Genomic DNA, 27490 nt, shown 5'->3' on the forward strand with positions numbered 1-27490 from the left:
CAAACATAAATAAAGGCAATTTATATTCAATTAAAGACACATTGTGGAGCCAGGCAGTGGTGGTGCACGACTTTAATCCCAGCACTCGGGAAGCAGAGCCAGGCGGATCTCTGGGAGTTCCAGGCCAGCCTGGTCTACAGAGTGAATTCCAAGACAGGCTCCAAAGCTACACAGAGAAACAATGTCGGGGGGTGGGGGGGGTGTACATTGTATTCAGTACTACTGCGACAAGAAAACTGAGTTCAAAACTAAATATACTAAAAACATAATGAGGGTCAGTGGGTGTAGCTTTTTTATGTGGGGTCTCACGTATGCAAGCCTGGCCTTGAATTCACTATGTCGCTAAAAGGACTTTGAACTTCTAATCCTCCTAATGTTGAGTGTACAGGTGTGCTCCACCAGGCCTGGTTTGGAAAATTAGTAAGATCAGACCTCTGAGGTAAGGCACATTCTTGGTAAACTGACTTAATTGAAGTCTTCTTTTCTTTCTTTTTCTATTTTTTCCTTGTAAATTGTGTGTGTGTGTGTGTGTGTGTGTGTGTGTGTGTGTGTGTGTGTGTGTATTATAAGCACCTCCAGCTCCTCCCTCCTATTCCCCTGGATTCCTTAAACACATGCCCCCCCCCCCTTTTGCGACCACCACCATCTCCTCATTTTCCTCCTACTCCCCCTCCTCTTTCCAACCTGAGTTGATCTGCCAAAATGTAACATGCTGAACGGCACACCCCTGTTGCCACGGTGAGGAGGAGCTTGGCTCCATGGGTGCCACCACACCTTCCATCATGCTGAGCTGAATGACTCTCTCTCCCTCCTCTCCCTCCTCCTCCTCCTCCCCACCTCCTATCCTTTTTCTCTCCCTTTTCTATAGTCCATTGAGTCCATTTAGTGCTGCCTGGGTGAGCACGGGTAACCTAGCAACAACCACACCCCCAAAGAAAAGAAGAAAAGTGACTCCCTCTCACTCAGTTGCCAATAGCTCCCCAGCGGGTGGTGGAGCCTCATGAGCTTGCCCCTCAAACGGGCTGGAGTCATTGACTGACTTAATCTGTGCAGGTGACCACAGCTGCTTGAGTTCATGCGTACAACGGTCCATGCCATGTTCAAAAGGCAGAATGCCACAGCGCTCTTCCCCATCCCCCAGCTCTTACTCTTTCCCCCCATCTTTGGAGTTACTCCCAGAGCAGTATCTGGGTTAGTATAGATGTCTCATTTAGAGCTGAGCATCCAACGGCCACTTCATTTCAGCACCTCAACCAGTCACGAATTTCTGCGTTGACTGCTGGCCAAGGTGGAGAGCAACACTAACCTACAAGCATAACCATCAACACTCAGTTCGACAACACTTCTGTCTGTCTTGCAGAACCACAGCAGTGGGTTCCCCGCTAGGACCTATAAGCTCCTATAACCTTATAGGCTTTTGAGCAAATTTCACTACTACTGATAGGATTCTTGCCAAGGGCAAGCCAAGGGCTTAGACACTGAGGGTAGGAAATTGTGGAACACGGTCAGATGTTATCAAGGGGGGGTGGTGATTCTCACTAAACTGACTCAGTGGGATTCTTGCTCTAAAATTCAGCCAGGAGTTAGTTGGAGGTTCACCTTCATGGCACAGTTCTCTCCTAGCATGGAAAAGACCCTGGATTCGATCTCAAGCATCAGAAATAGACACCAGGAAACAGGATGAGGGTGTGGCTCAGTTGACACAGAGCTGGCTTAGCATGCACAGAGGCCTGGGTTCCTGTACCAGCAAGTGACTGCACTAAAATGTGTAAGCTATAAAGCACTTCCATTTCTTTGTATGCTTCTCAGTTCCCATGATTTCTTGCACGATATAAATTATTTGGGGAACTGGCAGAGTGTTTAGTCGCTTTCAGTATTCTTTGAAGTTAACGTGGAAATTCAGGCTTTGTGGCTTTGAGGGCTCCTTTATTAAAATCAGAACTTCAATTGAGAGAACTGTACTTATCTCTCCCTAAATGTTTCCTCCTAAAACCAAATTCAGAGGAAGTAAGAACTCTGTCAGTTCTCCTCTAGACAATTTTAACTATTTGTCTAAAAATATTTGAACATGGGACCATCAGTAGATGAGAATGGGCCAAAGAGAGCGAAACCCATTGTTACCGTTATGAAGAGATTTTAGCATGTCTTCCCCAAACTAAGAAAAGAACACAAATGATACTGGGAACCTCAATCCACCACACACACACACACACACACACACACACACACACACACACACACACACACGACCTTCTTCCCCTCGCTCCTTCCCTCCCTCCCTCTCGCCAACCCATGCTGCAGATCCAAGCACTCTACTATTGAGCCAGGCCACCATCCCAAGAATATACTTCTCAAACAGAGAACACAAACAAAACTAAGAACCTAGGTCAGCAAGATGGCTCAGCAGGGAAAGGCGCCTGCCGCCACTTGTCAACCTGAGCTCTATCTCTGGGACCTACATGGTGGAAGGAGAAAACTGACTCCTCAAAGTAGTCGGTCCCAAAAGTGCACCGAGGTGTATGTGTGTTCATACATATAGACAGATAGATACAAAGACACACACACACACACACACACACACACAAATAGACAGACAGATACACATATACAAATAAACCAAAATTTTATTTTAAAAATTAAGTACCTGATTTTAAAAATGATTCTCAAATTATTCCATTTTCTTAACTAATAATTATTTTTCCTCCTGTTACGTAGACTTCTGACTTTGGGTTATGGAGTGGTTGTAACTACCAGGGAGGGAAATCTACCTTCCTCCATGCTTGCCAATAGAACCAGTTTCAACTCTGGCTGCTGAAGCTTTTACATGCAGTTTTCATGCATGCCTGCATGCGTGCGTGCGTGCGTGCGTGCCTGAGTGTGTATCATTAAATTCTGATTTTAAAAGTTATGTTTCCATAGCCAGTATGGTGGCAATATCTGTAATTCTAGCAATAGAAGGCAGAGGCAGAAAGACTGTCTCAAACTGAAGGCCAAGCATAGTCTACCTAGTGATTTCCAGTCCAGCCAGGAGTACATTGTGAGACTCTATTTCAAAAAAAGGACTGAGAGATAGCTCAGTCAGTAAGATGCTTATATTGTAAGCACAAGGACCTGGGTTTGATCCTCAGAACCCAGGTGAAAATTCCAGGCATTGTTGCTGCAGAATAATCCTCGATAAATATAGATAAGAATTATGGGTTAAGTGTAAGAGCTAGTTAGTAATAAGCCTAAGCTACTGGCTGGGCATTTATAATTATTAGTCTCTGTGAGGTAATTTGGGAAGCAGCTGCTGGGTATTTGGGAGTTGGTGGGACAGAGACTTTCGCCTACACACAGTGGTGAGATGTTGTAATCCTAGCACTGGGCAGGCAAAAGCAGGCAGGTCCCCGGTGATCTCTGGTCACCCAGCCTAGGCTACTTTGAAAGTTCCAGGCCAGTGAGAGACCCTGTCTGAAAAGTAAGTAGACAGCTCCTGAGGAATGACACCTGAGGACATCCTAGGCTTCCACATACACAGACAGACAGACAGACAGACACACACACACACACACACAGGCACACATACACATACACATACACATACAGTGTGAGTCTTGCTATGTATCCTTGGTATAAAAATCCAAATGATACAGAAATGTAGAAGTAAAAAATGAGCTGGGTATGGTGGCCCAGGCCTATAATCCCAGCACTTTCAAGGCAGAGGCAGGAGGAGCAAGAGTTCCAGGTCACCCACAGCTACCCATAGAGTTCCAGGACAACCTGGGCTACATGACAGAGACCTATCTGGTTTCTCCCTCAATCCCTCTCACCTTATTTTTGAGACAGTTTCCCATTAACCCTGGGACCTGGTGATGTGGGTAGACTGTGTGGCCCCAGGGACCCCCTTGTCCTCACTCCTCAGCACAGGATGACAGGTGCACGTCCCACACCTGTGGATGTGGATCCGATCAGTTCCCACACTTGTGCAGCAAGCCCTTCACTCACTGAGCTCTCTCCCGAGCCTCTTTTTCTTTGCTTTTTATTATGTTTTATTTTACTTTGTGTGTTGACGTGTATGTGTCGGGACATGTCACTGTGTAGAGGTCAGAGCTTGCACAACTTGCTTCTTTCTTCAAGCTGTCCCAAGAGGAATGGATCAGGTCACCAGGTTAGTTAGTGGCCAGTGTTTTATCCAGCCGAACCATCTTGCTGGCGCAAAGACTATCAATTGTGCACTGCATAACCCTTTATAATCCTGTATTTAATTGGCTTTTCAACTACCAAGTAACTACTAGTTTCAACAGCGTGGGACAGAAGGGTTTCATGTGGGTGTGCAACCGGTTTTTCTTCCCGATTTTTCATGTCACTCTCTGTAAGACTAATCCATCCTTTTATAAAGCCGGTGTCAAAGAGACCCCCTATACCACGGATACATCCTACTTGACAGGTTCACATGTTTTTCTAGGGGGGAAAGTTTGAGCCCATAATTGAAATGCTGGGGCGGGACTGAGAGAAGCTAGAAAAGAGGTAGGGACAGAGAGAACACGAGCCTTTGGCCATAAACCAGGGTGTAACTTGGATAGGAAGTGGCCATGTTTCCCCATCTTTCCGATACACCCAACACCTGATAGCCATGCCAATCTGGAAGCCCTGAATGGATCTCTAAGATACCTTTCTCCCCTCAGGAGCTAAAACTTCCTCCTCCCGAATTACATGTTTGCTTGTTGAAATACTGTCTTTCCTTCAAGATACACAACAAAACTCACCATGATCTAACTAGCCATGGATGAAAATCAAGTGACTTTTCTTCCAAGGGCAGTAAGGACAACACAGTGCTGAACAGTTTGCTGCCTCTATGGACCTTATCTACTTTCTCCCAGGGACGCACACCCGCTAAAATAAAATAGTCTCCTCCTGGAAAAGCTTCCGCAGCCAAGCCTGATGATCTGGGTTCAATTCCCGGGACTGACAGACTGGAAGGAGAGATCCCACGCCTGCAAGCTGCCTTCTGACCACACGTGCGCTGGAGCACGCGTGCCACACACATATAAACGCCCACACACAAAATAAAAATAAAACAAAGCAAAAAATGAGACAGTCGTTAGAGAATAGACATCTCTTCAATTCCGTGGGGGAAAATTGTCACCTGGATGTTCTTGGGTGTAAAATGAGAGCAGTGCATGAGGCCAATTAAAAGATGGAAAGCCCTTGGACAAAGCGTCTGGTCGGTGGGAGGCACTGGATCAAGGTCAGTACTCAGGCTGTGGCGCCCGGCAGGGGCGTGGTCACCCGGGACCCTGCAAACCTCGGGATCGTCTCTGTCCTGGGCGCGCGCCCGCGCGCGGTCATGTGACTGAGCTAAGATGGCGTCGCCCGGTTCCCGGTGGCTCCTGGCTGTGTCTCTTCTGCCTTGGTGTTGCGCCGCCTGGGAGCTGGGGCATCTGAACCCGCCTTCGCCGCCGCCGCTGGTGATCTGGCATGGGATGGGTGAGTGAGTGTGGAGAGGGGCATCCTTTCCCCGCCTGGGTTAGCATCGCAGAGCTGGAAGGGCGAGGATAGTGATTCCACAGCACCCGCCTGACCTAGGTTTGGGAATGTGGGGACCCCTCTGCACTGGAAGGAAGGGAGCCAGGTGTCTTTGGTGAGCGCTCAGGGAGAGCTGTGCACTGCTAGGGTTTATGCTGCCCTTGTTAAAATCCTAGCAGCTATGGCATCAGCCAGCAGCACCTGACAGTCAGGCCGGCGGTCCCTGCAGAGCTGGGCGGCACACTCATGCTTTCATTCCTCCACTCTCTGAATGGAGATCTACCAGTCACCTGTGCGTCCTTTATACAGTCACCGCACAGCACGGACTACACCTGAGCAGGAAGCAGACTGAACTGTCTGCCCTTCCGGAACTCACTTTTCAGCGAGGAAACACACTCTAGAGAAATAGGGGAAACATGTCAAATGGTGATGAGTGCAGTGTAGACAGACAGAAAGGCTGGAAGAAGAGAGAGCTGAAGGTGTGAGCATGCACTTGTACCCCGAGAGTGACAGCTGAGCAGATCTAAAGTGGATGGGGGAAGATGCCATATGGATATGTGGTCAAAGGAGCAGCAGAGGCAAAGCCCTGAGCTGAGCATGTAAGTGTCCAGATCAGTGTAGTAGGAGCAGAGGGAGCAATGTGAGCCACCATTCAAGTACTGGAAACTGTACCTTGCAAGAACAAACCACTGAGCCATCTCTCCAGCCCCCTGACTTACATTTTTAAAAGATTGTTCAAATGCAACGTGGTGGGAGCCTGTAATTCTAGCACTGAGGAGGCAGAGGAAGGAGAATTTCTGCAAGTTTGAGGCCTGCCTGATCTACATGCCAAGTTTCAGATCAGCCAGAGCTACATGGGGAGACCCATAAAATAATAATATGTATTTAGCTATAGTTAAAAATCAAATGAGAGGATTGCTTTATTGGTGACACTAGATGGTCATGTGGCCCCTTCTAGTGGTTCCTGAAATAAGTTGTGGCTCTGAGCTCTGGGGAGAAGCTGTCATTAGAAAGAAGGGACAGAGGAACAGAATCAGCTGGGATCACAGAGAATTCAGGCTGCTTGTCCACAGAGATGACAACAGGCATTTCTCAGGGTCTTGGGGATCTGGATTTATTAGCTGTGAAGGTTGGCTTTCTTGGAGACTCCTCTTGAGGAGAGTCCCCGTGTAAGACTCAGCTCAGTGGCCTGTTTGTCCTGGAGACCCCAGACTTCATCCTGTAGGTAGTCACTTGTTCTCTTTCTCCTGGGATGAAGGGAAGAGGGATGAGGACCAGGCATATTCCATGGGTGTGAAGGTGAGGAGAGACTCTATGGGATCAGACCTTAAGGAGTAAAGGCATGTCAGTCTGTCTGTCTTGTCCCACTGTGGCCTTACTTCTGTTTTAGTTGCTGTGCTGAGAATGGATTGTAGGTGTCACAGAGAGCTGCAAGGGGACACTGCAGGACTTAAACCCTAGATGCCTGTGGCTCAGAGCTGCATAGTGACAGATGTGTGGTCACAGGAAGTGTGGGGAAGTGGTGGGACTCTGACAGACTTGAGGGTGACATCAGGGTTTAGATGTGGTGTGAGAGAGGAAGGGGGCAGAGAGGACGCCACAGTTTGTGCTGGGACAATTCGAAAGTTGAAGTTGTTTTACCAAGATGGAGCAGCTTGGAGGGGAGCACACTTGGGGTGTGTATGGATAGTCAGAGTTCTTTAAACCAAACGAAGTAGCACACACTGATACTTGGAGCCCTCAGGAATCTGGAAGAGTAGGGTCATAGCTCCAAGCCAGCTGAGGTTCATAGCCAGACCCTGTCTCAAAACAAAAGAAAGAGATTTTGCTTTTGAACTTATAAACTTGAAGGACATGTTGTTATTGCTTTGGTGTGCTGCTTAGTTTAAATTGGGGGACTTTTTTAGTAAAATACTTTTTATTATGTGGGGGTAACACCTACACCCCTGCATTCACGTGGAGGTCAGAGGACAATTTGCAGGGGTCAGTTCTCTCTTCAGCCCTGTGGTTTCCAGGAATCAAATTCTGGTTGTCAGCCTTGGGAGCAGGCATCTTTACCCAAGACATATGTCCAGACCTAGTTTTTGGCTGAGACAAGGTTTCATGTAGCACAGGCTAGCTAGGAATGTGTATTTGTTGTCTAGACAAGAGTGACTTTGAACGTCTGATCTTACCCCTCCCCCTCCCAAGTGCTAGGATTACAGGCATTTGCAAATAGGCTGGGCTCATTTGATATTTTTGAGACAGTATCTTTTGTAGGCCGGGTTATCAATGACCTAGATATGTAGCCAAGGCCCCTCTTTGCCCCTATTCATTACTGTGTGGCGGATATTGTTAGAAAAGAAACAGAAGTTTCTCTGGGGCAGAGTGTTTTCTCCTTAGACTTCCAGTCCAGGTGAAATGCTGTGATTTCAGTGAAAAATGGACACGTCTCTAGTAGGTGGCCAGATTGCTGCTTCCTGTTCTTAGGTCTGATTCTTTGTGGGAAAGGAAACAATCCCGGCACTAGGTTGATGTTCTGAGGCTCCCACTCCCAAGTTTATACAAGTTGGAGGTCAACCTTTTCCCAAAGCTTGTAGACGGATTTTTCTTTGGGCCACCAGCTTACAAAAAAATGACACGGAGATTTATTAGTAATTATGAAAGCTCAGCCTCTGGCTTAGGCTTGCTCCCCACCATGATGATAGTGGACTAACCTCTGAAGCTGTAAGCAGACTCCAATTAAATGCTTTCTTTTATAAGAGTTGCCTTTAGGGGGTTGGGGATTTAGCTCAGTGGTAGAACACTTGCCTAGCAAGCACAAGGCCCTGGGTTCGGTCCTCAGCTCCAACAAAAAAAAAAAAGAGTTGCCTTGTCATGGTGTCTCTTTATAGCAACAGAACACTGACCAAGATATTGTTCTTTTAGAGGACCCGAGTTTGGTTCCCAGCACTCATGTTGGCTCACAACCACATGTAATTACAGATCCAAGAAATGTGACACCATCATCTGGCCTCCTTGGGCACCTACATGTACTTGACATACCCTCACATAGGCACACACATATACATAAAAATAAAAATAAATGTTTTTAAAAGAAAAGAAAGGGAGAGGCTAGAGAGAAGGATCTGTAGTTAAGAGCACTTCCAGCGTTTCTGAAATCAGTTCTCAGAACTCATGCAGGGCACCTCACCACCAACTCTAACTCCAGGGATCCAATGATGCCCTCTTCTGGTCTCCACGGGCGCACACACACACACACACAAATTTAAATCTTAAACATAAATTGGGAAAGGATGCAAAGACATTTCTCCAAGAAGATAGGAAATGGCCAGTGGCATCACTGTGAAGGACATGCAAGTTAAAACAGTAAAGTGTCCATTCACACCTACCTAGACTGCTTAAAAATAACTTTTATTGTTGTTGTTGAGGCCAAGTATTACTATATAACCCTGGCGGGCCTATAACTCCCCACACAGACCAAGCTAGACTCAAATTCAGAGATATCTGTCTACTTCTGCCCCCCCTAGAGCGGGGGTTAAAGTTGCTACACTTGGCCAAAAAATACCATTTTTAAAATTAGAAAATAAGCATTGGCAAGGGCATGAGGAGATAGGTACACTTGTACCCTCTTGGTGGAACTGTACCAATGCATTCCCTGTTGGAAAATATGGCAATGACTGAAAAAAAACAAAAAATTAGCATGTAATTATAAGATGACCCAGCAATTCCACTCCTACCTTTACACTCAAGCCAATATGTAAACATACATCCATAAAACCTTACACAATGTTGACAGTATGTAAACATACATCCATAAAACCTTACACAATGTTGACAGTAGTAGTGTTGGAATAGCAAAAGGTAGAAGCAGCCCAAATGTCCATTACAGGATGAATAACCTGTGGTATAGTCACACAATGGAATACTATTCACCCATGAATAGGAATAATTACTGAAGCATGCTACAACCTGGATGAACCTCAAAGCATGTTCCGTACAATAACCTGACACAAAAGACAAATTATCCACACCTTCACCTCTTGTGTCCAGAATAAGGAGGTTATCAGCAGTGAGAGGAGGGGGAGGAAATGATGAATTAACCCAAATGGAGGTTTGCCTGGTGCTCACAGTTCTGAAACTAGAGAGAAGCTGTGGTTGCCTCAGCTGGTGAACAGGCTCAAGGCCACCAAATTGGGCACTGAAAATTGTGAAGCTGATGTCCCATGAATTTCCCCTCAGCAGGAACAGATAAAAGAACGTTTCCTGTGTAGCTCTGTCTGTCAGGTGCTAACAAGCTGCAGAAGGCCATGTGGGGCTGGAGAGGTAGCCATGGTGATAGAGTGCTTACCCAGCATGCACCAGGTCATAGGCATGACCCCAGGACTGTATAAATTGGGCAAGGGGAGCAGTTTCTGAAAGAAGCATGCTTCTGATATTCTTACTATATATTTATGTGAGCAGTATTTTAGTATTAATGATTATAAAATCAAAATATTAACTATGAAGAACACCGAGGATGTTCATTGTCTTGCTATTCAGCCGGAACTCGGTTCTTTTATGTTTGTTGTTTGTCTAAGACAGAATCACTCTGTGTAGTCCTGGCTGTCCTAGAACTTGCTCTTTAGGCCAGGCTGGCCTCAAACTCAGATCCACTTGCCTCTGTCTCCAAAGTACTGGGATTAAAGGCATGCACCACTACCACCAGGAGGCCCTTAATTATTTTTAAATTGAAAGGTAGGGTTTCACTATGTAGCTCTGGCTAGACTGGAACTCAGCATGTAGACCAGCCTTACCTCAAATTTACAGAGATCTGTTTTTGCCTCCTGAGTGCTGGGTTTAGAGGGTGACCCACTATGCCCAGATTAAAATGTAATTCTCTATGGAAATATAAACAAGTATGTCTATTTTTATCATTTTGTATAATTTCGCCCTCAATAGATAATAAAATTTTATGTATACCAAAGAATATCTTATAAAAAACTTCTTTATATTTATTATCAGTAAATATTTGATTTGTGCTGCGGGCCGCAGAAATATATCATAAGAACTCAGCTGGTTATGGCAAAGTCACTACCTGGAGGGATCATGGAATTCCTCCAGAGGAAGCCAAATCCCAAGGAGTTTTTGGTGTTACTTGGCTTGTTATATATCAGCTGTATTCTGTTATGAAAATCATGTGTGCCTTCATAGCTTTCCCAATTGACTTTTCCCTAAGAAGGACTAACAGTGTAGACTGAGCACTCTCTGGACATACACATTCCAGGTAATTTGGTGAACAGCTTCAGGGAAAGGCTTTCTCTGGAACCAGTTATCCCCCTTAGCCACTTCAAGGACTATAGGATACACCACCCAGGTGGACGCCCAACTGCCAAGGACTAACAATGATAACAGCCCACCTGAAAGTCTCCTGACACAGTAAATTCACTAGAGGACGCCGCCTAGGCCAGGTGGACACTAAGTAATAGTTTTACACAATTTAGCTTAGGCCCTTCTTCCTTACAGCCTTACTAACTTTATAGACCTCTAACTACTTACCTAACCACTTCTAGGAATATTTAGATAAACTTCTGTGCTAACAGCTATGCTCAGCCAGAACTCCCAGTTCAAGCCTCCCTGTATCACCAGAGGCATCTAGCTGTACACAGGTTGCCTAGAGACTGAGCACACTTTCCCCCACCCTGCAGAAAAACGGCAGACAGCTTGGACAGATAGGAGCCACAGGAAAAAAGAAGACAGTTTTATTTTCTCCCATTGACCTAGCAACTTATAGATTTTTAACATCCTTTACCAAACACATTTAAGGTTATAGTTGTGCACGTAAGACCCTCTTCTTAGATATTACCCATATTTAGCCTTTAGTTGATTCATTAGTCACTTCCCCTTTGGGTCACAAATGGTAATTAACAACTAGTGCCCTTCTTTGTAATTCTTATCAACCCTCCATTTGATCCTGATAGTGGACAATCACTGCCTGAGGAAGTTCAGGCTGAGTGTCCTGGGTGGAGGGGAGGATTGTGATTTTGGGGAGATATATAACTGTAAAGCAGGGGACACAGGGAGGGGAGAGAGAAGAGAATGGAAGAACGAGATGGGTAAGAACTTGAGAGGAACGAGCTGAGATGGGGAAGAACTAGATTGAAGAGCTAAAAGAGAGGACTAGAGGAACAAGATGGAAGATGAGGAAGAGCCAGATGGGGAAGAACAAGATGAGGAAGAGCCAGATGAGAGAGAAGGAGACAGGAGAGGAGCTGATAGGGTAAAGAACTAGATAGATGAGAACCTAGAGAGGACAGAACTAGATGAAGGAATTAAGATAGAACCTAGAGGGGACAGTAGATAAATATAGAGAGAAATCATACAAGAAAGGAGCTAGACATGAGAACAGAACTGAAACTGTGTATAAAGGATGTTATGCCAGAGGAATTAAAGCGAATGGATCAAAGAACTCTGAGTGTGTAGACTGATTTACCGACCCTAAAGATTCTCAGCTGGTTGATAGAGCCTTCCGCGGACCCTGGGAGGGGACTATCAAGGGGCTGGACCCCCATAGTCCTCGTTACCTGGCGCCACGAACAGACTTAACTGTTTAGGTACTCAGGGGACTACGAGAAGTAGGTACTGAAGCATATCCAGGGATAGAGGTATCGCTTCACAGAGAGCTGCCCAGTTAGAGGTTCAACTCTCTGGGAGGTACGCTTTGGAGACCTCCGAAGTATCACCTATAATCAGCCCTCACCGAAGGATGCTGCAGATCCCGGGGAAACCGGCCCCCCCGTTGGAGCGGTGAGTAGTTATGAACCCCCCCCCCCCCCCCCCCCCCCCGCAAATAGTCAGAATGAGTCTGAAGAGAAACAGCTTCTGATAGAAGTTACAGGACACAGGCTTAAGACAAAAGGCACTTCAGTCCGCTCCAGTCAGTTTATAAGCTTAAATAAGGAAACAACAGACTATCTTAATTCCATAAGGCCTCCTAAAAAATGTATGGAAAGATTTAGGAGACCCCTACAAGCTGCCAACCTTATTAAATTAATTTACCATCAGACTATGATAAGCGTCAGAGATTTTAACCCCTCCCTTTTAGGGAGAAACCTGCCGTTACTTCATTCAGGGTCTTACAAGGAGGTAACACAATATTCTCACACTACCAGACCTCCTGAGAGCATAAACCAGAGCTAATGAAGTTCACTATGTTCTCCATAGTAGTAGCAGCGTCCTGCTACAAACAGCCTTTTTTGCTAAAACTACTGGAATCTAAGGGCTAACTTGAGCCCTAAACTTGCCCTGCAGCTAACTAGGAGCTCCGCTCCAGCAGCCTTCATTTAAATTAATGCAAGCCTCACAGCCAGTGCCGATTTAAAAACTAATGGCAACTCCCAGCTCTCCTAAAAAAGTGTCTCTTTCTCTCTCTTTCCTTTTCCTGGGTTGACTATTAAGTTCTTGGTAATTTACAAAAATCTTGGCCAAGTACAAGAACTTCAGTTAACCCATTTCAAAAAAAACAGGTTCTGGTTAGGGGACGCCCTACTACGACCTGTATGGATTCATCAGACCCCTGAAGACGTTTGGGGGTCGGAATCCTAAACATCTGCCTTCTTCTCTCTGAACCTAACTATCTGCTATCTGCATCTCAGCTCACTTGGGCTCCACCCTTCTCCTCACCTTGCCATTCCCGGTGGCGTGGCTATCTGGCTTGATACAGACTGGACAAACAGGCTGCAGCTGCTAAAAAAAAAAAAAAAAAAAAAAAAAAGAGAAAAGAAAAGAAAGAAAGAAAGAAAGAAAAAATTCCTCCTCCTTTGTTTTAGCCTGTAAATTTACTGTGCTTATCTCATTTCATGATACACCTTAAAGGATTTATTAAATTGTTGCTCTCCTCATATACTATATTTTTGAATAAGAGTTCCTGTTTCTATATTAAAATAACTTCAATACAAACTTAATATTTTTAAGGCTAAACTGACAAGTATAAAACCAAAGTTCTAAGCTTATAAGGGCAACTAACTTATAAATTGTTAAGAATAAGTTTACTTTAATTAAAGATAATTAAGAAATAAAACTTATTGATTGATTGGCCGACCTAAACTGTAAACTGTTAAGGATAAGTTGAACTTAAGCTATAAGCTATTAGAGATAATTTTCAGGATACAAATTAAAACTTGATCATCATAAATGATCAAATCCTCTAATGTATACAAAATTATACTTATATACATGCTATGTATGCTAAATTTCATATAATCAATTCATTACTTATCCCCTAACATTTAAAAAGTTTACACTTTGGACAAAACTGCCATACCCCTCATTGCCAGGGTTTTGTCCAAACTATGCTTTAAGATAATTTAGATTATATTTCCATTTACCAGGTTTAAAGACAAATTGCCTTACTATCCAATTTCAAGTAAAAGATAGTTCACCTAACAGATTTCGAAATGACCCTTTACCATTCCTTTATTAAAAGAAATTCACTTTACATTGGCTATTTTTAATAATCAATCACTTATTTCTCCCGACAAGTTTAATACATAGATGCTTTTGGATATAAAGTTTTTATAGGGATATAAAGGTTTAGATATAGAGAATGTTTAGGAAAGTTAAAAAAAAATAACATGATATATGAATTGCCAGTTATTAGGATAGATCATTGTAACACATAAACATCTAGATATGTTATTAATGATACACGAATCTCAGTAATAACCTAGAGATACTGAGGATGTATGCCTAAGTTAGATCTGTGGATAAAGTTTTTTATTGAGGTCTGAGATATATAAGCTTTATGAATGGACTTTTATGTCTTAATATAAGAGTCTGGACCTCCCCAGAAGGGACACTGGGGCTAAATATAGGCTGTAGCTCCTCTGCTGTACAAGGTATAAAAATTGTCCCAGTAAAGGTTGATCCTGACTTTATTAAAGAAATTAAGATTATTGTACAACCCTCTACAAAAACAATTCAGATTCATGCAGGGCAGAGCCTAAGGGAGCTACTGGTGTGAATTCCAATGATATGGCCTTCTGGATTCAGGATTCCAAACCAACTAAACACTTAAAATACAGGGGAAAAAATAATCGGCTTGCTAGACATAAGCACGGTTGGTTCTTATATTTCAGGAAAAGATTTGCCAAGTACTTAAGATGACTATTACTCCTTTGTCTCTTATATGGGTTTTAAACTTAAAGGAACTTGAGTAAACAAGCTCAAGGCATAATTGGGCCCTTTATTCCAGAAATTATAAATGACAGACATGGCCTAAGGTATCAAAATTTATCCAAGGGGCCACTGTCCACTGTTGATCCCATTACTTCTAAATCTGATGCTCCTATCTGGGTTAAGCAATGACCTTTAAATGCTGAGAGAATTGTAATTGCTACCTGCCTGGTGGAGGAAAAACTTAAATATTGGGCATATAAAGTCCCCCACCAGCCTTTAAATCACCCCAATATCTTTTTATTTAGGAATATCAGGATTATAGACTGTTACAAGACCTTAAGAAATTAAATATAATTTATTAAAGCCAAGGGGAACCTCACAGCCTGGCTTCCCATCTTCCACGGCCATCCCCAGAAACCAAAAAATAATTGCCATAAATGTACAAGATTGCTTCTTTACCATGCCTCCTCACCCTAAAGATTGTCAGCATTTCAAATACTTGTAGCTTGCTACTCACCCTGCCATGATGGAGGCCAAAGCCGACATATAGAACAGGAAATGCGAGTTCTGTTTATCCAGGACTCATTCTTTGAACAGAATTCCTCATTTTATCAATACAGATTAACTTTCAGAACTGTCAGTTATAGCTTCCTCACAGTCCCCCAACCTAATAATTATATGTGTGTGTATGTGTGTGTATGTGTGTGTGTGTATCTTACAATAATTTTATTGCACAGGTGATATCAAACTATGAAACTTATGAGTCTATAGAATGGCAAATAACTCTACAGGATATACTGGCACCTTTTCTTATGTCTGTCCAACAATTACAAATTCTTTCCCTATGGAAGTTCACCATGAGGCTTACTTATGATTTATGGTTATGAAATAAGAAGTAATACACCATTTATTTTTACTGCTTTTCAATTTTAGGAATGCCTAGAACTTATATAGACAATAGCTTTACTTATACTTCAAGAACTCTTAAGAATTGGCGCTTAGATTTTTCATATGTCCCACTACAGGCATTCCTTATTACTCCCAGGCCAAGCCACAAAGTTACACCTAAGCCTCTGTGATCTTCTCACGGGTATTTGAAAAAGTCCTGATGTTTTCATACTGTCAGGAGGAGGATATGCCTACATGTCTTCACAGGACATTGACCTGCCTTTATGAATCCTGGATCGCCTGGTCATGCCACATACTAGGCCACTGCAGGACATAGGCGCTCTAAAACTGCCAGACTGAATACAGGCTGTTATTTACCTCTAGATTCTTAAATATTGAGCTTTGAATATAAATAAATTGATACAACTCCAGATTCCTTTTGATGAACTGTTCATCAATGATATATTAGAAGTAACAATTCTGTTCTAAATACATTTTATTAATTTTTGTCAAAAGATAAATGAGACTTGAGAGATATATAAATGACACATTTCAGAGTTCATTCTCTGGCTATCCTGAAGTTTTTTTGAGGTTCCAAGGATTCATAATTTTGCTCTGACAAAATTTACCACTGTTATATTGCTAACATGTCTAAGACTTTTGTCCATTAAGAAGTTTCTTATCAGCTTCAGGAGATCAAAATTTGCCAACGCTCACAAGCCAAAGAAGGACTGGGAGGAATGCAACCTAACTACAGTTCTTATCTCCCACTTACAAAATTTTTCTTCTCTGAGTGGGGGAGGAGCCTTCCCTCTCCCTGACCTGGTATCCCCTTCTCTTATCTGCTAACCATGCATTTAATATCCCATAGGTACGCCTAAGAGAAAAAGTTTCCTCTTTAAAACTCCTCATCTTTAAAACTCTTCGGCTGCATGTTCTACCATTAATACACACATTTGTTTCCAGCAGAAATTCTAACCATTTAAAGAGTTACAGGTTTCCATCCTCTGGACCATGGACATGCTGTCTAGCTGCAGGTCTGCACCCCACCCTCCAGCCCACACCGATGTGCTGTCCAGCCCAACCCTGCATCACGCCCTCCAGCCCTCGAGACAGAAAATTCTGCTACACTGCCTGTCTCACAGAGCCTGAAACAGCCTGCGATTCCTGGGTTTCCACTGCATCCCAGGCCTCAAGACCCCCAGCTTCGCCCCCATATCCGCAAAAAGTAACCATGAGAGATTTCTACAGCCCCCCTTTGTCACGTACCCCTTTTTCTGAACTGAACTTTCCAGCCCAGGGGCTGGACTGCCCTTAAAAATGCTCTATTATTAATTGTATAAGTTCGGCCCATGATCCTGAATTGTATGTATGTAAGTCTTGCTATGTATACCCTGACACAGGTTATTACTGTTCTCTCATAGCTAATAGTTTAATATTGCATTGATTACAAATTTAAATTAGGTAAGCCTCAGCTGCAGCCTTGGTCCCACGGTGTTCAGGACTAGCTCAGGTAACTCTTTAACTATGCCTCATTAAATTACAGGTTAACCAAATTAATACCACTAATCAAAGATTAATAGATAGAGTTAATGTTCCAAACTAACCATTTCTTTTTGATAAGTCACAATCATAGTATTCAGACACTTTTTGACCATATCATGCCATACTAGCTAAGGATAGATTCTTATGTTATTCCTCTGCTCCCTTTTTGAGACAGAGCTATTCTAACTATATACAGCTGTGCCAATTAGATGGTTAAACTAATCCTCAGCCTGCCATCTATATAGACTATTGGTTATAAATATATATATCATAGGTACAATATTGATTAAATATCAAATTAATCATTACTTATCATTTTTCAGAAATCTCCAAACTTAAGTTTATCTACATATTCATTGTCCTACAAAAAAATTTTTTTAACTAAATGAAAAAAGGGGAACTGCTGCGGGCTGCAGAAATATATCATAAGAACTCAGCTGGTTATGGCAAAGTCACTACCTGGAGGGATCATGGAATTCCTCCAGAGGAAGCCAAATCCCAAGGAGTTTTTGGTGTTACTTGGCTTGTTATATATCAGCTGTATTCTGTTATGAAAATCATGTGTGCCTTCATAGCTTTCCCAATTGACTTTTCCCTAAGAAGGACTAACAGTGTAGACTGAGCACTCTCTGGACATACACATTCCAGGTAATTTGGTGAACAGCTTCAGGGAAAGGCTTTCTCTGGAACCAGTTATCCCCCTTAGCCACTTCAAGGACTATAGGATACACCACCCAGGTGGACGCCCAACTGCCAAGGACTAACAATGATAACAGCCCACCTGAAAGTCTCCTGACACAGTAAATTCACTAGAGGACGCCGCCTAGGCCAGGTGGACACTAAGTAATAGTTTTACACAATTTAGCTTAGGCCCTTCTTCCTTACAGCCTTACTAACTTTATAGACCTCTAACTACTTACCTAACCACTTCTAGGAATATTTAGATAAACTTCTGTGCTAACAGCTATGCTCAGCCAGAACTCCCAGTTCAAGCCTCCCTGTATCACCAGAGGCATCTAGCTGTACACAGGTTGCCTAGAGACTGAGCACACTTTCCCCCACCCTGCAGAAAAACGGCAGACAGCTTGGACAGATAGGAGCCACAGGAAAAAAGAAGACAGTTTTATTTTCTCCCATTGACCTAGCAACTTATAGATTTTTAACATCCTTTACCAAACACATTTAAGGTTATAGTTGTGCACGTAAGACCCCTCTTCTTAGATATTACCCATATTTAGCCTTTAGTTGATTCATTAGTCACTTCCCCTTTGGGTCACAAATGGTAATTAACAACTAGTGCCCTTCTTTGTAATTCTTATCAACCCTCCATTTGATCCTGATAGTGGACAATCACTGCCTGAGGAAGTTCAGGCTGAGTGTCCTGGGTGGAGGGAGGATTGTGATTTTGGGGAGATATATAACTGTAAAGCAGGGGACACAGGGAGGGGAGAGAGAAGAGAATGGAAGAACGAGATGGGTAAGAACTTGAGAGGAACGAGCTGAGATGGGGAAGAACTAGATTGAAGAGCTAAAAGAGAGGACTAGAGGAACAAGATGGAAGATGAGGAAGAGCCAGATGGGGAAGAACAAGATGAGGAAGAGCCAGATGAGAGAGAAGGAGACAGGAGAAGAGCTGATAGGGTAAAGAACTAGATAGATGAGAACCTAGAGGGGACAGAACTAGATGAAGGAATTAAGATAGAACCTAGAGGGGACAGTAGATAAATATAGAGAGAAATCATACAAGAAAGGAGCTAGACATGAGAACAGAACTGAAACTGTGTATAAAGGATGTTATGCCAGAGGAATTAAAGCGAATGGATCAAAGAACTCTGAGTGTGTAGACTGATTTACCGACCCTAAAGATTCTCAGCTGGTTGATAGAGCCTTCCGCGGACCCTGGGAGGGGACTATCAAGGGGCTGGACCCCCATAGTCCTCGTTAGATTTGTATACATATTTTATCAACCCATATAGCCAAGGTGTCGTAAGCATTTGAGTTGAGAAGGGCGCTGTGTGGGGAAAGCTGGAGATCCCTGCAGTAGACCCTTGTTTCCAGGTCCTCTCCATTCTGTATGCTGCCCTTTCACAATCTTGATATCGCCCTCTGAGACATAAAAGGTTTTTGTTTCTTAAATAATGTTTTGATTCATGAGTTTCCATCATTGTTTTCCTTGGCTAGGAGACAGCTGTTGTAACCCCATAAGCATGGGTGCCATTAAAAAGATGGTGGAGAAGGAAATACCTGGGATTTACATCCTGTCTCTAGAGATTGGGAAGAACATGATGGAGGTAAGATGGCAGCGCATTCCCCGGGAGTTTGCCGCCGGGTTTGATAAGTGTGCTCTTTGAACATTTCACCTCCCATTTTGACCAGCCAGCCATAGCCCCCCTGGTTTGGTTTCATTTTGTTTTGGGATGGAGGGTTTTGCTGTGTAGCCCAGGCTAGCCTGGAACTTGGCTCTTCCTGCCTCATCCTGCCAAGTGCTTGAACGACAGGGTTGTTCCATCGAACTCAGCTAACGCTTGAACTCTAGTGGCTGTCTGAGGGTATTGACCTGCATCCATATTGATGTCACGCTCACTACTCATTTTTCAGGATGTGAAGAACAGTTTCTTCATGAATGTCAATTCCCAAGTCACGATAGTGTGCCAGATTCTGGAAAAGGATCCTAAGTTGCAGCAGGGCTACAATGCTATCGGGTTCTCGCAGGGAGGCCAGTTTCTGTAAGTACCCTCCTGTGCCATGGTTACTACCCACATGGAGCTGGCCTTCCTTCTCTTCGGATAAATTGGTTGTAACTATTTGGGGGTCCTCTATTCTCACAGAAAGGAAGTTGGTCTTAAAATGTCACTGCGTAAGAAGCTTAAGTTTATTGTTTTCTCTGTGTGTACACATGTGTGAGCATACGTGTGGAGGTCAAAGGTCAGATGTGTGGTGTATTCCTCAATTACTCTCCACCTTACATTTTTAGAAAAAGAACTTTAAAGATTTTTTTTTAGTTGAGGGCCTTCTTGATCTTGCTAGGCAAGCACTCTACCACTGAGCTAAATCCCCAACCCCAAAGATTTTTTTTTTATTAGTTATGTGTGTGTTGGGATGTGTGTACATGTGAATGCAATGCCCACAGAGGCCAGAAGAAGGTATCAGATCACCTCAAGCTGGAGTTATAAGTTATTGTGATAGACCCAGAACTCTTCACCACTGAGCTATCTCGCCAATCCTCTATTTTAACTTAAAAATGCTTAAACTGTATTTACTGTGTGTGTGTGCACATGCACCCATGCATGTATGCATGCCTTGGTGTGTGTGTGTGTGTGTGTGTAGGGCAGAAGACAGACAGTTTTGAGGAATCAGTTCTCCCCTGCCAACATGTGGGGCCCGGGAATAGATTCCGGTCATCAGGAATCGATTCTGGTCATCATGCTTGGCAGTGAGTGCTTAACCCATCTCACTGGACAGCATGGTGGTTGTTGTTGTTCTTGAGAACAGGTCTCTCCGTGAACCTGGAGCTCAGTGTTGAGCTAGACTGGCTGGTTGACAAGCCCAAGGACCCACCCTCTGCCTCTACCTCCCCTGTACTGGTATTACCGGAACTGCCCCGTACCAGGCTTCTCCTTTTCTTTTATCTAAGGGGGAGCGTTCAATCCAGACTCAGGTCCTTATGGCTTCACTGACTGAGCCATCTTCCCAACTCCTCTTGATTTGTTTTCCATGAAGTGAGATTTGTATCCAATCAGGAGGAAGATCCTGTAACTCCATGGTTTGGGGACCCGTGGTGTATTGAATAGCTTAACCTGTGAAGTGAGTGTTGATACATTCCAATCTGACCTTCAGAGCTGACAGTCACCTTTGACTTCTTCAGGAGGGCAGTGGCCCAGAGATGCCCATCACCTCCCATGATCAACCTGGTCTCAGTTGGGGGACAACATCAAGGTAATGTTCACCCTCTTGTCCCTGTGGTTCTCTTCCTCTTTTCTAACCCATGTCTATCTGATGTTTTGTATTTCGTTTTTCTTTCATTTTTTCCCTTCCTTCCTGTCTGTCTTTCCCTTCCTTTTTTCCATCCTTCCTCCCTCCGGTCCTCCCTTCATCCCCTCCTTCCTCCCTCCCTTTCTTCTTTCTTTTCCCCTCCTCCTCCTCCTTTTTAGATAAGGTCTTGTTCAGTAGCTAGGCTGCCCTCAAACCTTTAGCAATTCTGCTTCAGCCACCCTGGTACTGAGATCATAGGCATGTGCCACCACACCTGGCGTGTGTGTGTGTGTGTGTGTGTGTGTGTGTGTGTGTGTGTGTGTGTAAGCTGCTGGGTCCATTTAGGGTTGCTCATATGAATATGACCACTTGGGATTGGACAACCTACCAGGGACTCATCCCCGAAGACTGGTTCTCCTACTCTCTGCCATCATTAATTGCTTGTAGTTCTTCATCTAGGTGTGGGGCCCCGTGAGATTTCCCCCACCCGCACTGGCATGTCATTATGTCATTATGCAGGTCTTGTTTAGGTGACCATGTTGCTGAGATTTCATGGGTGTAGTGTCCCTGTAGTCACGTATAGAAGACACTCTCAGCAGCAGCTGTGCTGGGCCTCTGACTCCTACAACTCTCTCGGCCCTTCTTTCCTAAGCCCTGGGTGTGGTGGGCTGCAGATGTATCAGTTGCAGCTGGGCACCTCACAGTCACCTGTTCTCTGTATTTTGACCAGTTGTGGATTTCTGTAGCATTCTCCATCTGCTGCAGGAGGAAGCTTCTGTGATGAGGCTGAGAGCTGCACTTAGCAAGAAAAGCAGGTGCTAAAGTCACATATTGAGAGCAAGGCCTGGGCATGCAGAGATAGCCTAGACCTAGATTCGTGTGTGAGTGTGTGTGTGTGTGTGTGTGTGTGTGTGTGTCTGTGTGTGTGTGTCTGTGTGTGAGTGTGAGTGTGTCTGTGTGTGTCTGTGTGTGTGTTATCCTGGATAAACTCTACCACAAGAACTCTACCCCACCACACATTTGGCCTTCTGAATCCATGAGTTCCATATCTGTGGATTCAAAGATCCGTGGATGAGAACTCTTCTGGAAGAGGCCATGGTGGTTATGTATGCCTACAATCCCAGCATTTAGGGAGTGGAGTTAGGAGAATCATCCTCAGAGAGTTTGAGTTCAGCCTGGGCTATGTGAGACCCTACCCTATGTTCATAAAAAGGAAGAGAGGGGCAGGGGTGGGGAGGGAGGGTGGGGGAAACGATCGCATCTGTACTGAACATGTACAGACTCTTCTCACTCCCTAAACAACACAGTGGAATGACAGTCCACAGAGCACTTGCCCTGTATTAGGTAGCAAAGGTAATTTACACAGGATTTAAAGGAAGAGAGGTGCATGGATGACCGAGAGTGACAGGGAGGGGAATGGGGACAGGGAGCCAGATGATTTCCCAAGAAAGAGGAAGAGGCAGTCATGCGATGTGTGGCTGTATGTAACAGCCACATGTGGGTAAGGCTGGGACAGAGATCCCTGGGAGAGTGCCAGGAGGAAGTTGGTGGTGGTGTTAGTTCTCAGAACTTAAGGCTTTTTTTTTTTTTTTTTTCTTGGAGTAAATGACTAAGTTCATATTCCAGCTCTTTGCCATTTTGTTTTTGTTCTCACAGTGCCTGGTACAGAGGGCATTCAATACATGGTTATTGGAGTAAGGCATGGTTGTCTTCTACCTACACAGGTGTTTTTGGCTTCCCTCGATGCCCAGGAGAGAGTTCTCACATCTGTGACTTCATCAGGAAAACGATCAATGCTGGTGCTTACTCCAAAACTGTTCAAGAATGGTGAGTGTGGCTAGCTGTCCCGTCCAGACTGGGGGCGTGAGTACCTTGCTGACATTCATGCTCAGTGATTCGAGGAGTATTTGCTAATGATACCACAACTGTTTTTAACTCTAGTCTCAGGGGATCTTATGCCCTCTTATGGCCTCTGGGGGCACTGCCTGAATGTGGTGGTGCACAGACATACAGCAAGTAAGACACCCATATATATAAAAATATAAATAAATAAACCTTTTTTAAAAATTGTCCTTAAAACATATGAGGCCTGTTGTGGTGGTACACACCTTTAACCCAGCACTCAGGGGGCAGAGGCAGGCAGATCTCCATGAGTTTGAGGCCAGCCTGGTCTACATAGCCAGTTCCACACCAGTCAAGGTGACATAGTGAGACTTTGGGGTCCAGCCCCTCAATAGTCCCCTCCCAGGGTCCAGGAAGAATCAACCAGCTGATAATTAATCTTTGATGAAAAGAAATGAGTCTATGTAAACGAAACTTCTTAGTTCATACACTTTATTATTCTGTGTTGGTTCTCTCTCTACAAGTTTATAATCTGCTCTCATTTTTAGCTCCTTTCTTGCTGTTTCTCTACATTTATCTGTTGTTCCCTCCAGGTTCTATCTTAATTCTTTCATCTAGTTCTGCCCCTTCTAGGTTCATCCATCTAGTTCTTTCCCATATCAGCTCCTCTCCCATCTGTTTCTCTTTCATCTTGTTCTTCCCCATCTGGCTCTTCCTCATCTTCCATCTCGTTCCTCTAGTCCTCTCTTCTAGCCCTTCAACCTAGTTCTTCCCCATCTCAGTTTGTTCCTCTCAAGTTCTTACCCATCTAGTTCTTCCATTCTCTTTTCTCTTCTCCGTCCCATGCCCTGGAAGTCCTGGTATAAAAAAAGGGAGGGTCCGAGCTAAATTGTGTAAAGCTATTACTTAATGTCCACCTGACCTAGGCGGTGTCTCCTTGTGGAATTTACCTTAAGTCAGGTGACTAGCAGGTGAACTGTTATCACTGTTAGTCCTTGAAAGTAGCTAAGGGATTCCAGAGGAAAAAGCCTTTCCTGAGGCTGTTCTCCAAATACCTGGAATGTGTATGTCCAGAGAGTGATCAGTCCACACTGTTAGCCCTTCTTAGGGAAAAGTCAGTTGGGAAAACTATGAAGGCACACATGATTTTCATAACAGAATACAGCTGATATATAACAAGCCAAATAACACCAAAAGCTCCTTAGAATTTGGCTTCCTCTGGAGGAAATCCTTGATCCTTCCAGGTAGTTGTAAGGATTCGGGCTCTAAAAGGTAACCATGGCTGTGATTCTTCCAATCAGCACTCTCCTCTGCTGGCGTGGCCGCTGCCCACGGTAGCCAGCCACGAGCAGCACAAATAACCAACAGTAGTGACTTTGCCATAACCAGCTGAGTTCTTATGATAGATTCCTGTGGCCCGCAGCATTAAAAATATAAAAATAGACAGGTGGTTGGCAGCGCATGCCTTTAATCTCAGCACTAGGGAGGCAGAGACAGGTGGATCTCTGTGAGTTCAAGGCCAACCTGGTCTACAAAGTGAGTTCCAAGACAGGTTCCAAAGCTACAGAGAAACTCTTGTCTTGAAAAATCAAAAAATAAAATAAAAATAATAAAATAAAATAAAAAATTAATAAAGGACTTAAAAGGGATAAAACTCAGAGGGGCAAAGCAAACAAGAGAGGAAATAAGAGGCAGCACGTTTTTCTTTTTCTTTTTCTTTTCCCTCCGAGACAGGGTTTCTGTGTAGCCTTGGCTGTCTCTGTAGACGAGGCTGTCCTCAAACTCACAGAGATCTGCCTGCCTCTGCCTCCCGAGTGCTGGGATTAAAGGCATGCGCCACCACCGCCCGGCCAGTACATGTTTTTCAAAGAGCAAACAGGACCTAAGAATGGTTGGAGTGCAGCAGAAAGGTCGAAGGCTTTACCTCTGTAGAAGGCACACAGCAGTGACCCATGCTCTGGAGCCCCCGGAAGGCGTGGGAACCGGGCTGTACAGTACTTTGGACGGTTTTGTAAGAGTGTGGGGCCAAAACCAAGACCTTTTCATTAGAAACCTGAGGCCAAGCAGTCTGACTCCCCAATTCATGCACATCCAGGGAACTATTTTTCCTCCACCATAGCAGAAACAAAATCTACTCCCTTTAACATGACTGGGTGACCCAGACTGAAAGCTAACCTTGTTACTTGCAAGGCAGGGTTTGTGGGGTCTCTCTTTGGAGGAAGTGACTAAGAAAAGTCTCCTAACTGCTGGGTGCTGATGCCACCAGTTCATCAGCTCCTATCTAAGCTCTGCCCGTGGAGGAAGGGCTTCCAGTCAGCCTGTGGAACCTGCCTCCCTCTCCCACTTCCCATGGTAGAGACTGCTCACAGCGCAGCAACTTGCCAGGCAAGCAGTCTACCACTGAGCCACATTCCTGGCCAGAAGAAAACCTAGAAGACCAGATTCCAAAACCTGTAATCACTGTCTTCAGAGAGAGGAAGAAGTCGCTTCTAGAACAGATCATGAGTAAAATCAACTGTCAGAATGAGAGCTTTTGAAAATTGAAATATCACAACTCCATTTTTTTTTAAGTTGTTAGTTATATTGGAATCTAAAGTTGAAGAAACTTCTAGAAGTTAAGCAAAACAAAAAATTCAGAGAGGTTATGGTGGTTTGAATGAAAATGTCTCCCATGGGCTCATATATTTGCATAAGTAGTCCCCAGGTGATAAACTGTTTGGGAAGGATTAGGAGATGTGGCCTTGTTAGAGTAGATATGGCCTTAATACAGGAAGTGTGTCATTGGGGGTGGGCTTTGAGGTTTCAAAAACCCACACCAGGATACCAAGCTCTCAGCTACTGCTCCAGTGCCATGCCTGTCTGCTTCCCACCCGTGAACTAACGCTCCGAAACTGTAAGCAAGCCCCCCGTTCAAAGCTTTCATTTGTAAGAGTTGCCTTGGTCATGGTGTCTCTTCACAGCAGTGGAACAGTAACTACAACAGAGGTGGAAAAGAGAACAGAGAGCAGCAGATAGGATGTCTGGTGTGACGAACAGGACTTTCCAAGCAGAGGAAGGGTGAACTGGAATTAAAGAAGTAATGCAAGAAGATGTCCAAGCCATTACCATGCATGAGCTTCCAAACTGAAAGAGCTTGCTAAATACCCAGCAAAGACAGAAGGAAAAAAAAAGAAAGAAAGAAAGAAAAGCCATACTGCAGTGCACTCCTGTGAAATTTCAAAGCATCGGGCATGGAGAATAGGTCCTAACTAGGATGCAGCTGAAGAGTTCAAATCCTGGGGCAGCATACTCCACTACAGCACCACTGCCACCCAGAAGGCTGTGGTGTGGAGCTTTGTCCACCAACCTTGAGTCCTGTATGCCTGTCCCAAGGAGCAACCCAGCGTGAAGGCAAATGAAGTAAAATAAAGGGGAAGGAGATGGCCTCCCATGTTCTCCTCCTGGGGGACTCTGGCGAGCTATCTTTCTGTTATCAGTTAGCTGTGTGGCCATGGGCACTTGGAACCTCTGACATGAGGTTAGTAACATGCCTTCCTGGAGTCATTTCCAAGGTTAAGCAAGCTGAGTATAAGCTATTTAGTGCAGCCTGAGTTCCCATCATAAACAGGTTTGGGTTGTTCTCATGGTTGGGCTATATTTAAAACATTCAGCTTTCTGTTTCCTTTCTAGTATCATTTTGTCTTTTCTTTTAGTTGTGGCGTCTTTAATTCATAATTTCATCAAATATTGAGTTACTATTTACCAGACCTGGTCATTGGGCGCCTGGGTCTCCTGCTTAGCCGGGGAGAGGAGACAGACACCTTAGGTGGGATCTGCTAAGACGCAGGCATGCAAGTAATGAAGGTGGTTCCCGCACTGGGTACCTCTAAGCTGGGGTGTGAAGGAGGAGATGGAAAGAACATGGGAAAAGCCAAGAAAAGAATGGCTAGCACAAAGGCTGAATGGGTGTCATGCTTGCTGTGCAGACATGAGGACCCAGGTTCAGATTGCCAGCAGCTACATACTAAGCCGGGAGAGTGGCATGCACCTGCAACCCCACCCCCACTCCCCACCCCCACACTGTGAGGCAGAGACAAGTGGATCCTGGGAGCTCGCCGTCCAGCCAGCCTATCAGAGCTGTAAGCTTCGGGTTCAGTGAAAGACCCTGTCTCAAAGACTATGGTACAGAGAGAGAGAGAGGAGGACATCCAGTCATCCTCCACAAGAACAGGGGTCATCCCCACACATACCCATGTGAACACATGTGTATACTCACACATACGCACTAGAATAGATCAATGGACTTCCAGAACATTTCGGTTCCCAACACCTCAGAGAGCATGGTGACTGGCTCCTCCCTGGAACGCCAGCACTCAGGAGGGTGACCCGAGAGGATTGCTGCAGGTTTGAGGCCAGCATTGGCTACATGGTGAAGGACCAGGCCAGTCAGATACATAGCAAGACCTTCCCTGATAAACAGTCAAATGTGGTGGCGCACGCCTGTAATCCGAGCACTGGGGATATGGAGGCGAGAAGACTGTCCAGTTGGGCTACATAGTGAAACCCTGTCTCAGAACTCCAAACAAAGTGGGTAGACTTATCTTTACTGTTGTGGTAGAGCTTA

At 44.4% G+C, this 27490-nt stretch overlaps 1 protein-coding gene across 1 annotated transcript in view; it reads left to right on the forward strand.

The window, feature by feature from the left end:
* Positions 1–5328: 5328 nt before the first annotated feature.
* Positions 5329–27490, forward strand: part of LOC114681149 (palmitoyl-protein thioesterase 1) — a 29841-nt gene continuing 7679 nt past the window's right edge. Inside the window, exons 1-5 of the mRNA XM_028854479.2 lie at positions 5329–5466; positions 19255–19364; positions 19672–19799; positions 20939–21009; positions 22770–22872. Of these exons, the coding sequence (XP_028710312.1) occupies positions 5343–5466; positions 19255–19364; positions 19672–19799; positions 20939–21009; positions 22770–22872 (536 nt within the window). The 5' untranslated portion in view covers positions 5329–5342. The remainder of the gene's footprint in view (positions 5467–19254; positions 19365–19671; positions 19800–20938; positions 21010–22769; positions 22873–27490) is intronic.

The sequence above is a fragment of the Peromyscus leucopus genome, chromosome 2, assembly GCF_004664715.2.
Source record: "Peromyscus leucopus breed LL Stock chromosome 2, UCI_PerLeu_2.1, whole genome shotgun sequence".
NCBI lineage: Eukaryota > Metazoa > Chordata > Mammalia > Rodentia > Cricetidae > Peromyscus > Peromyscus leucopus.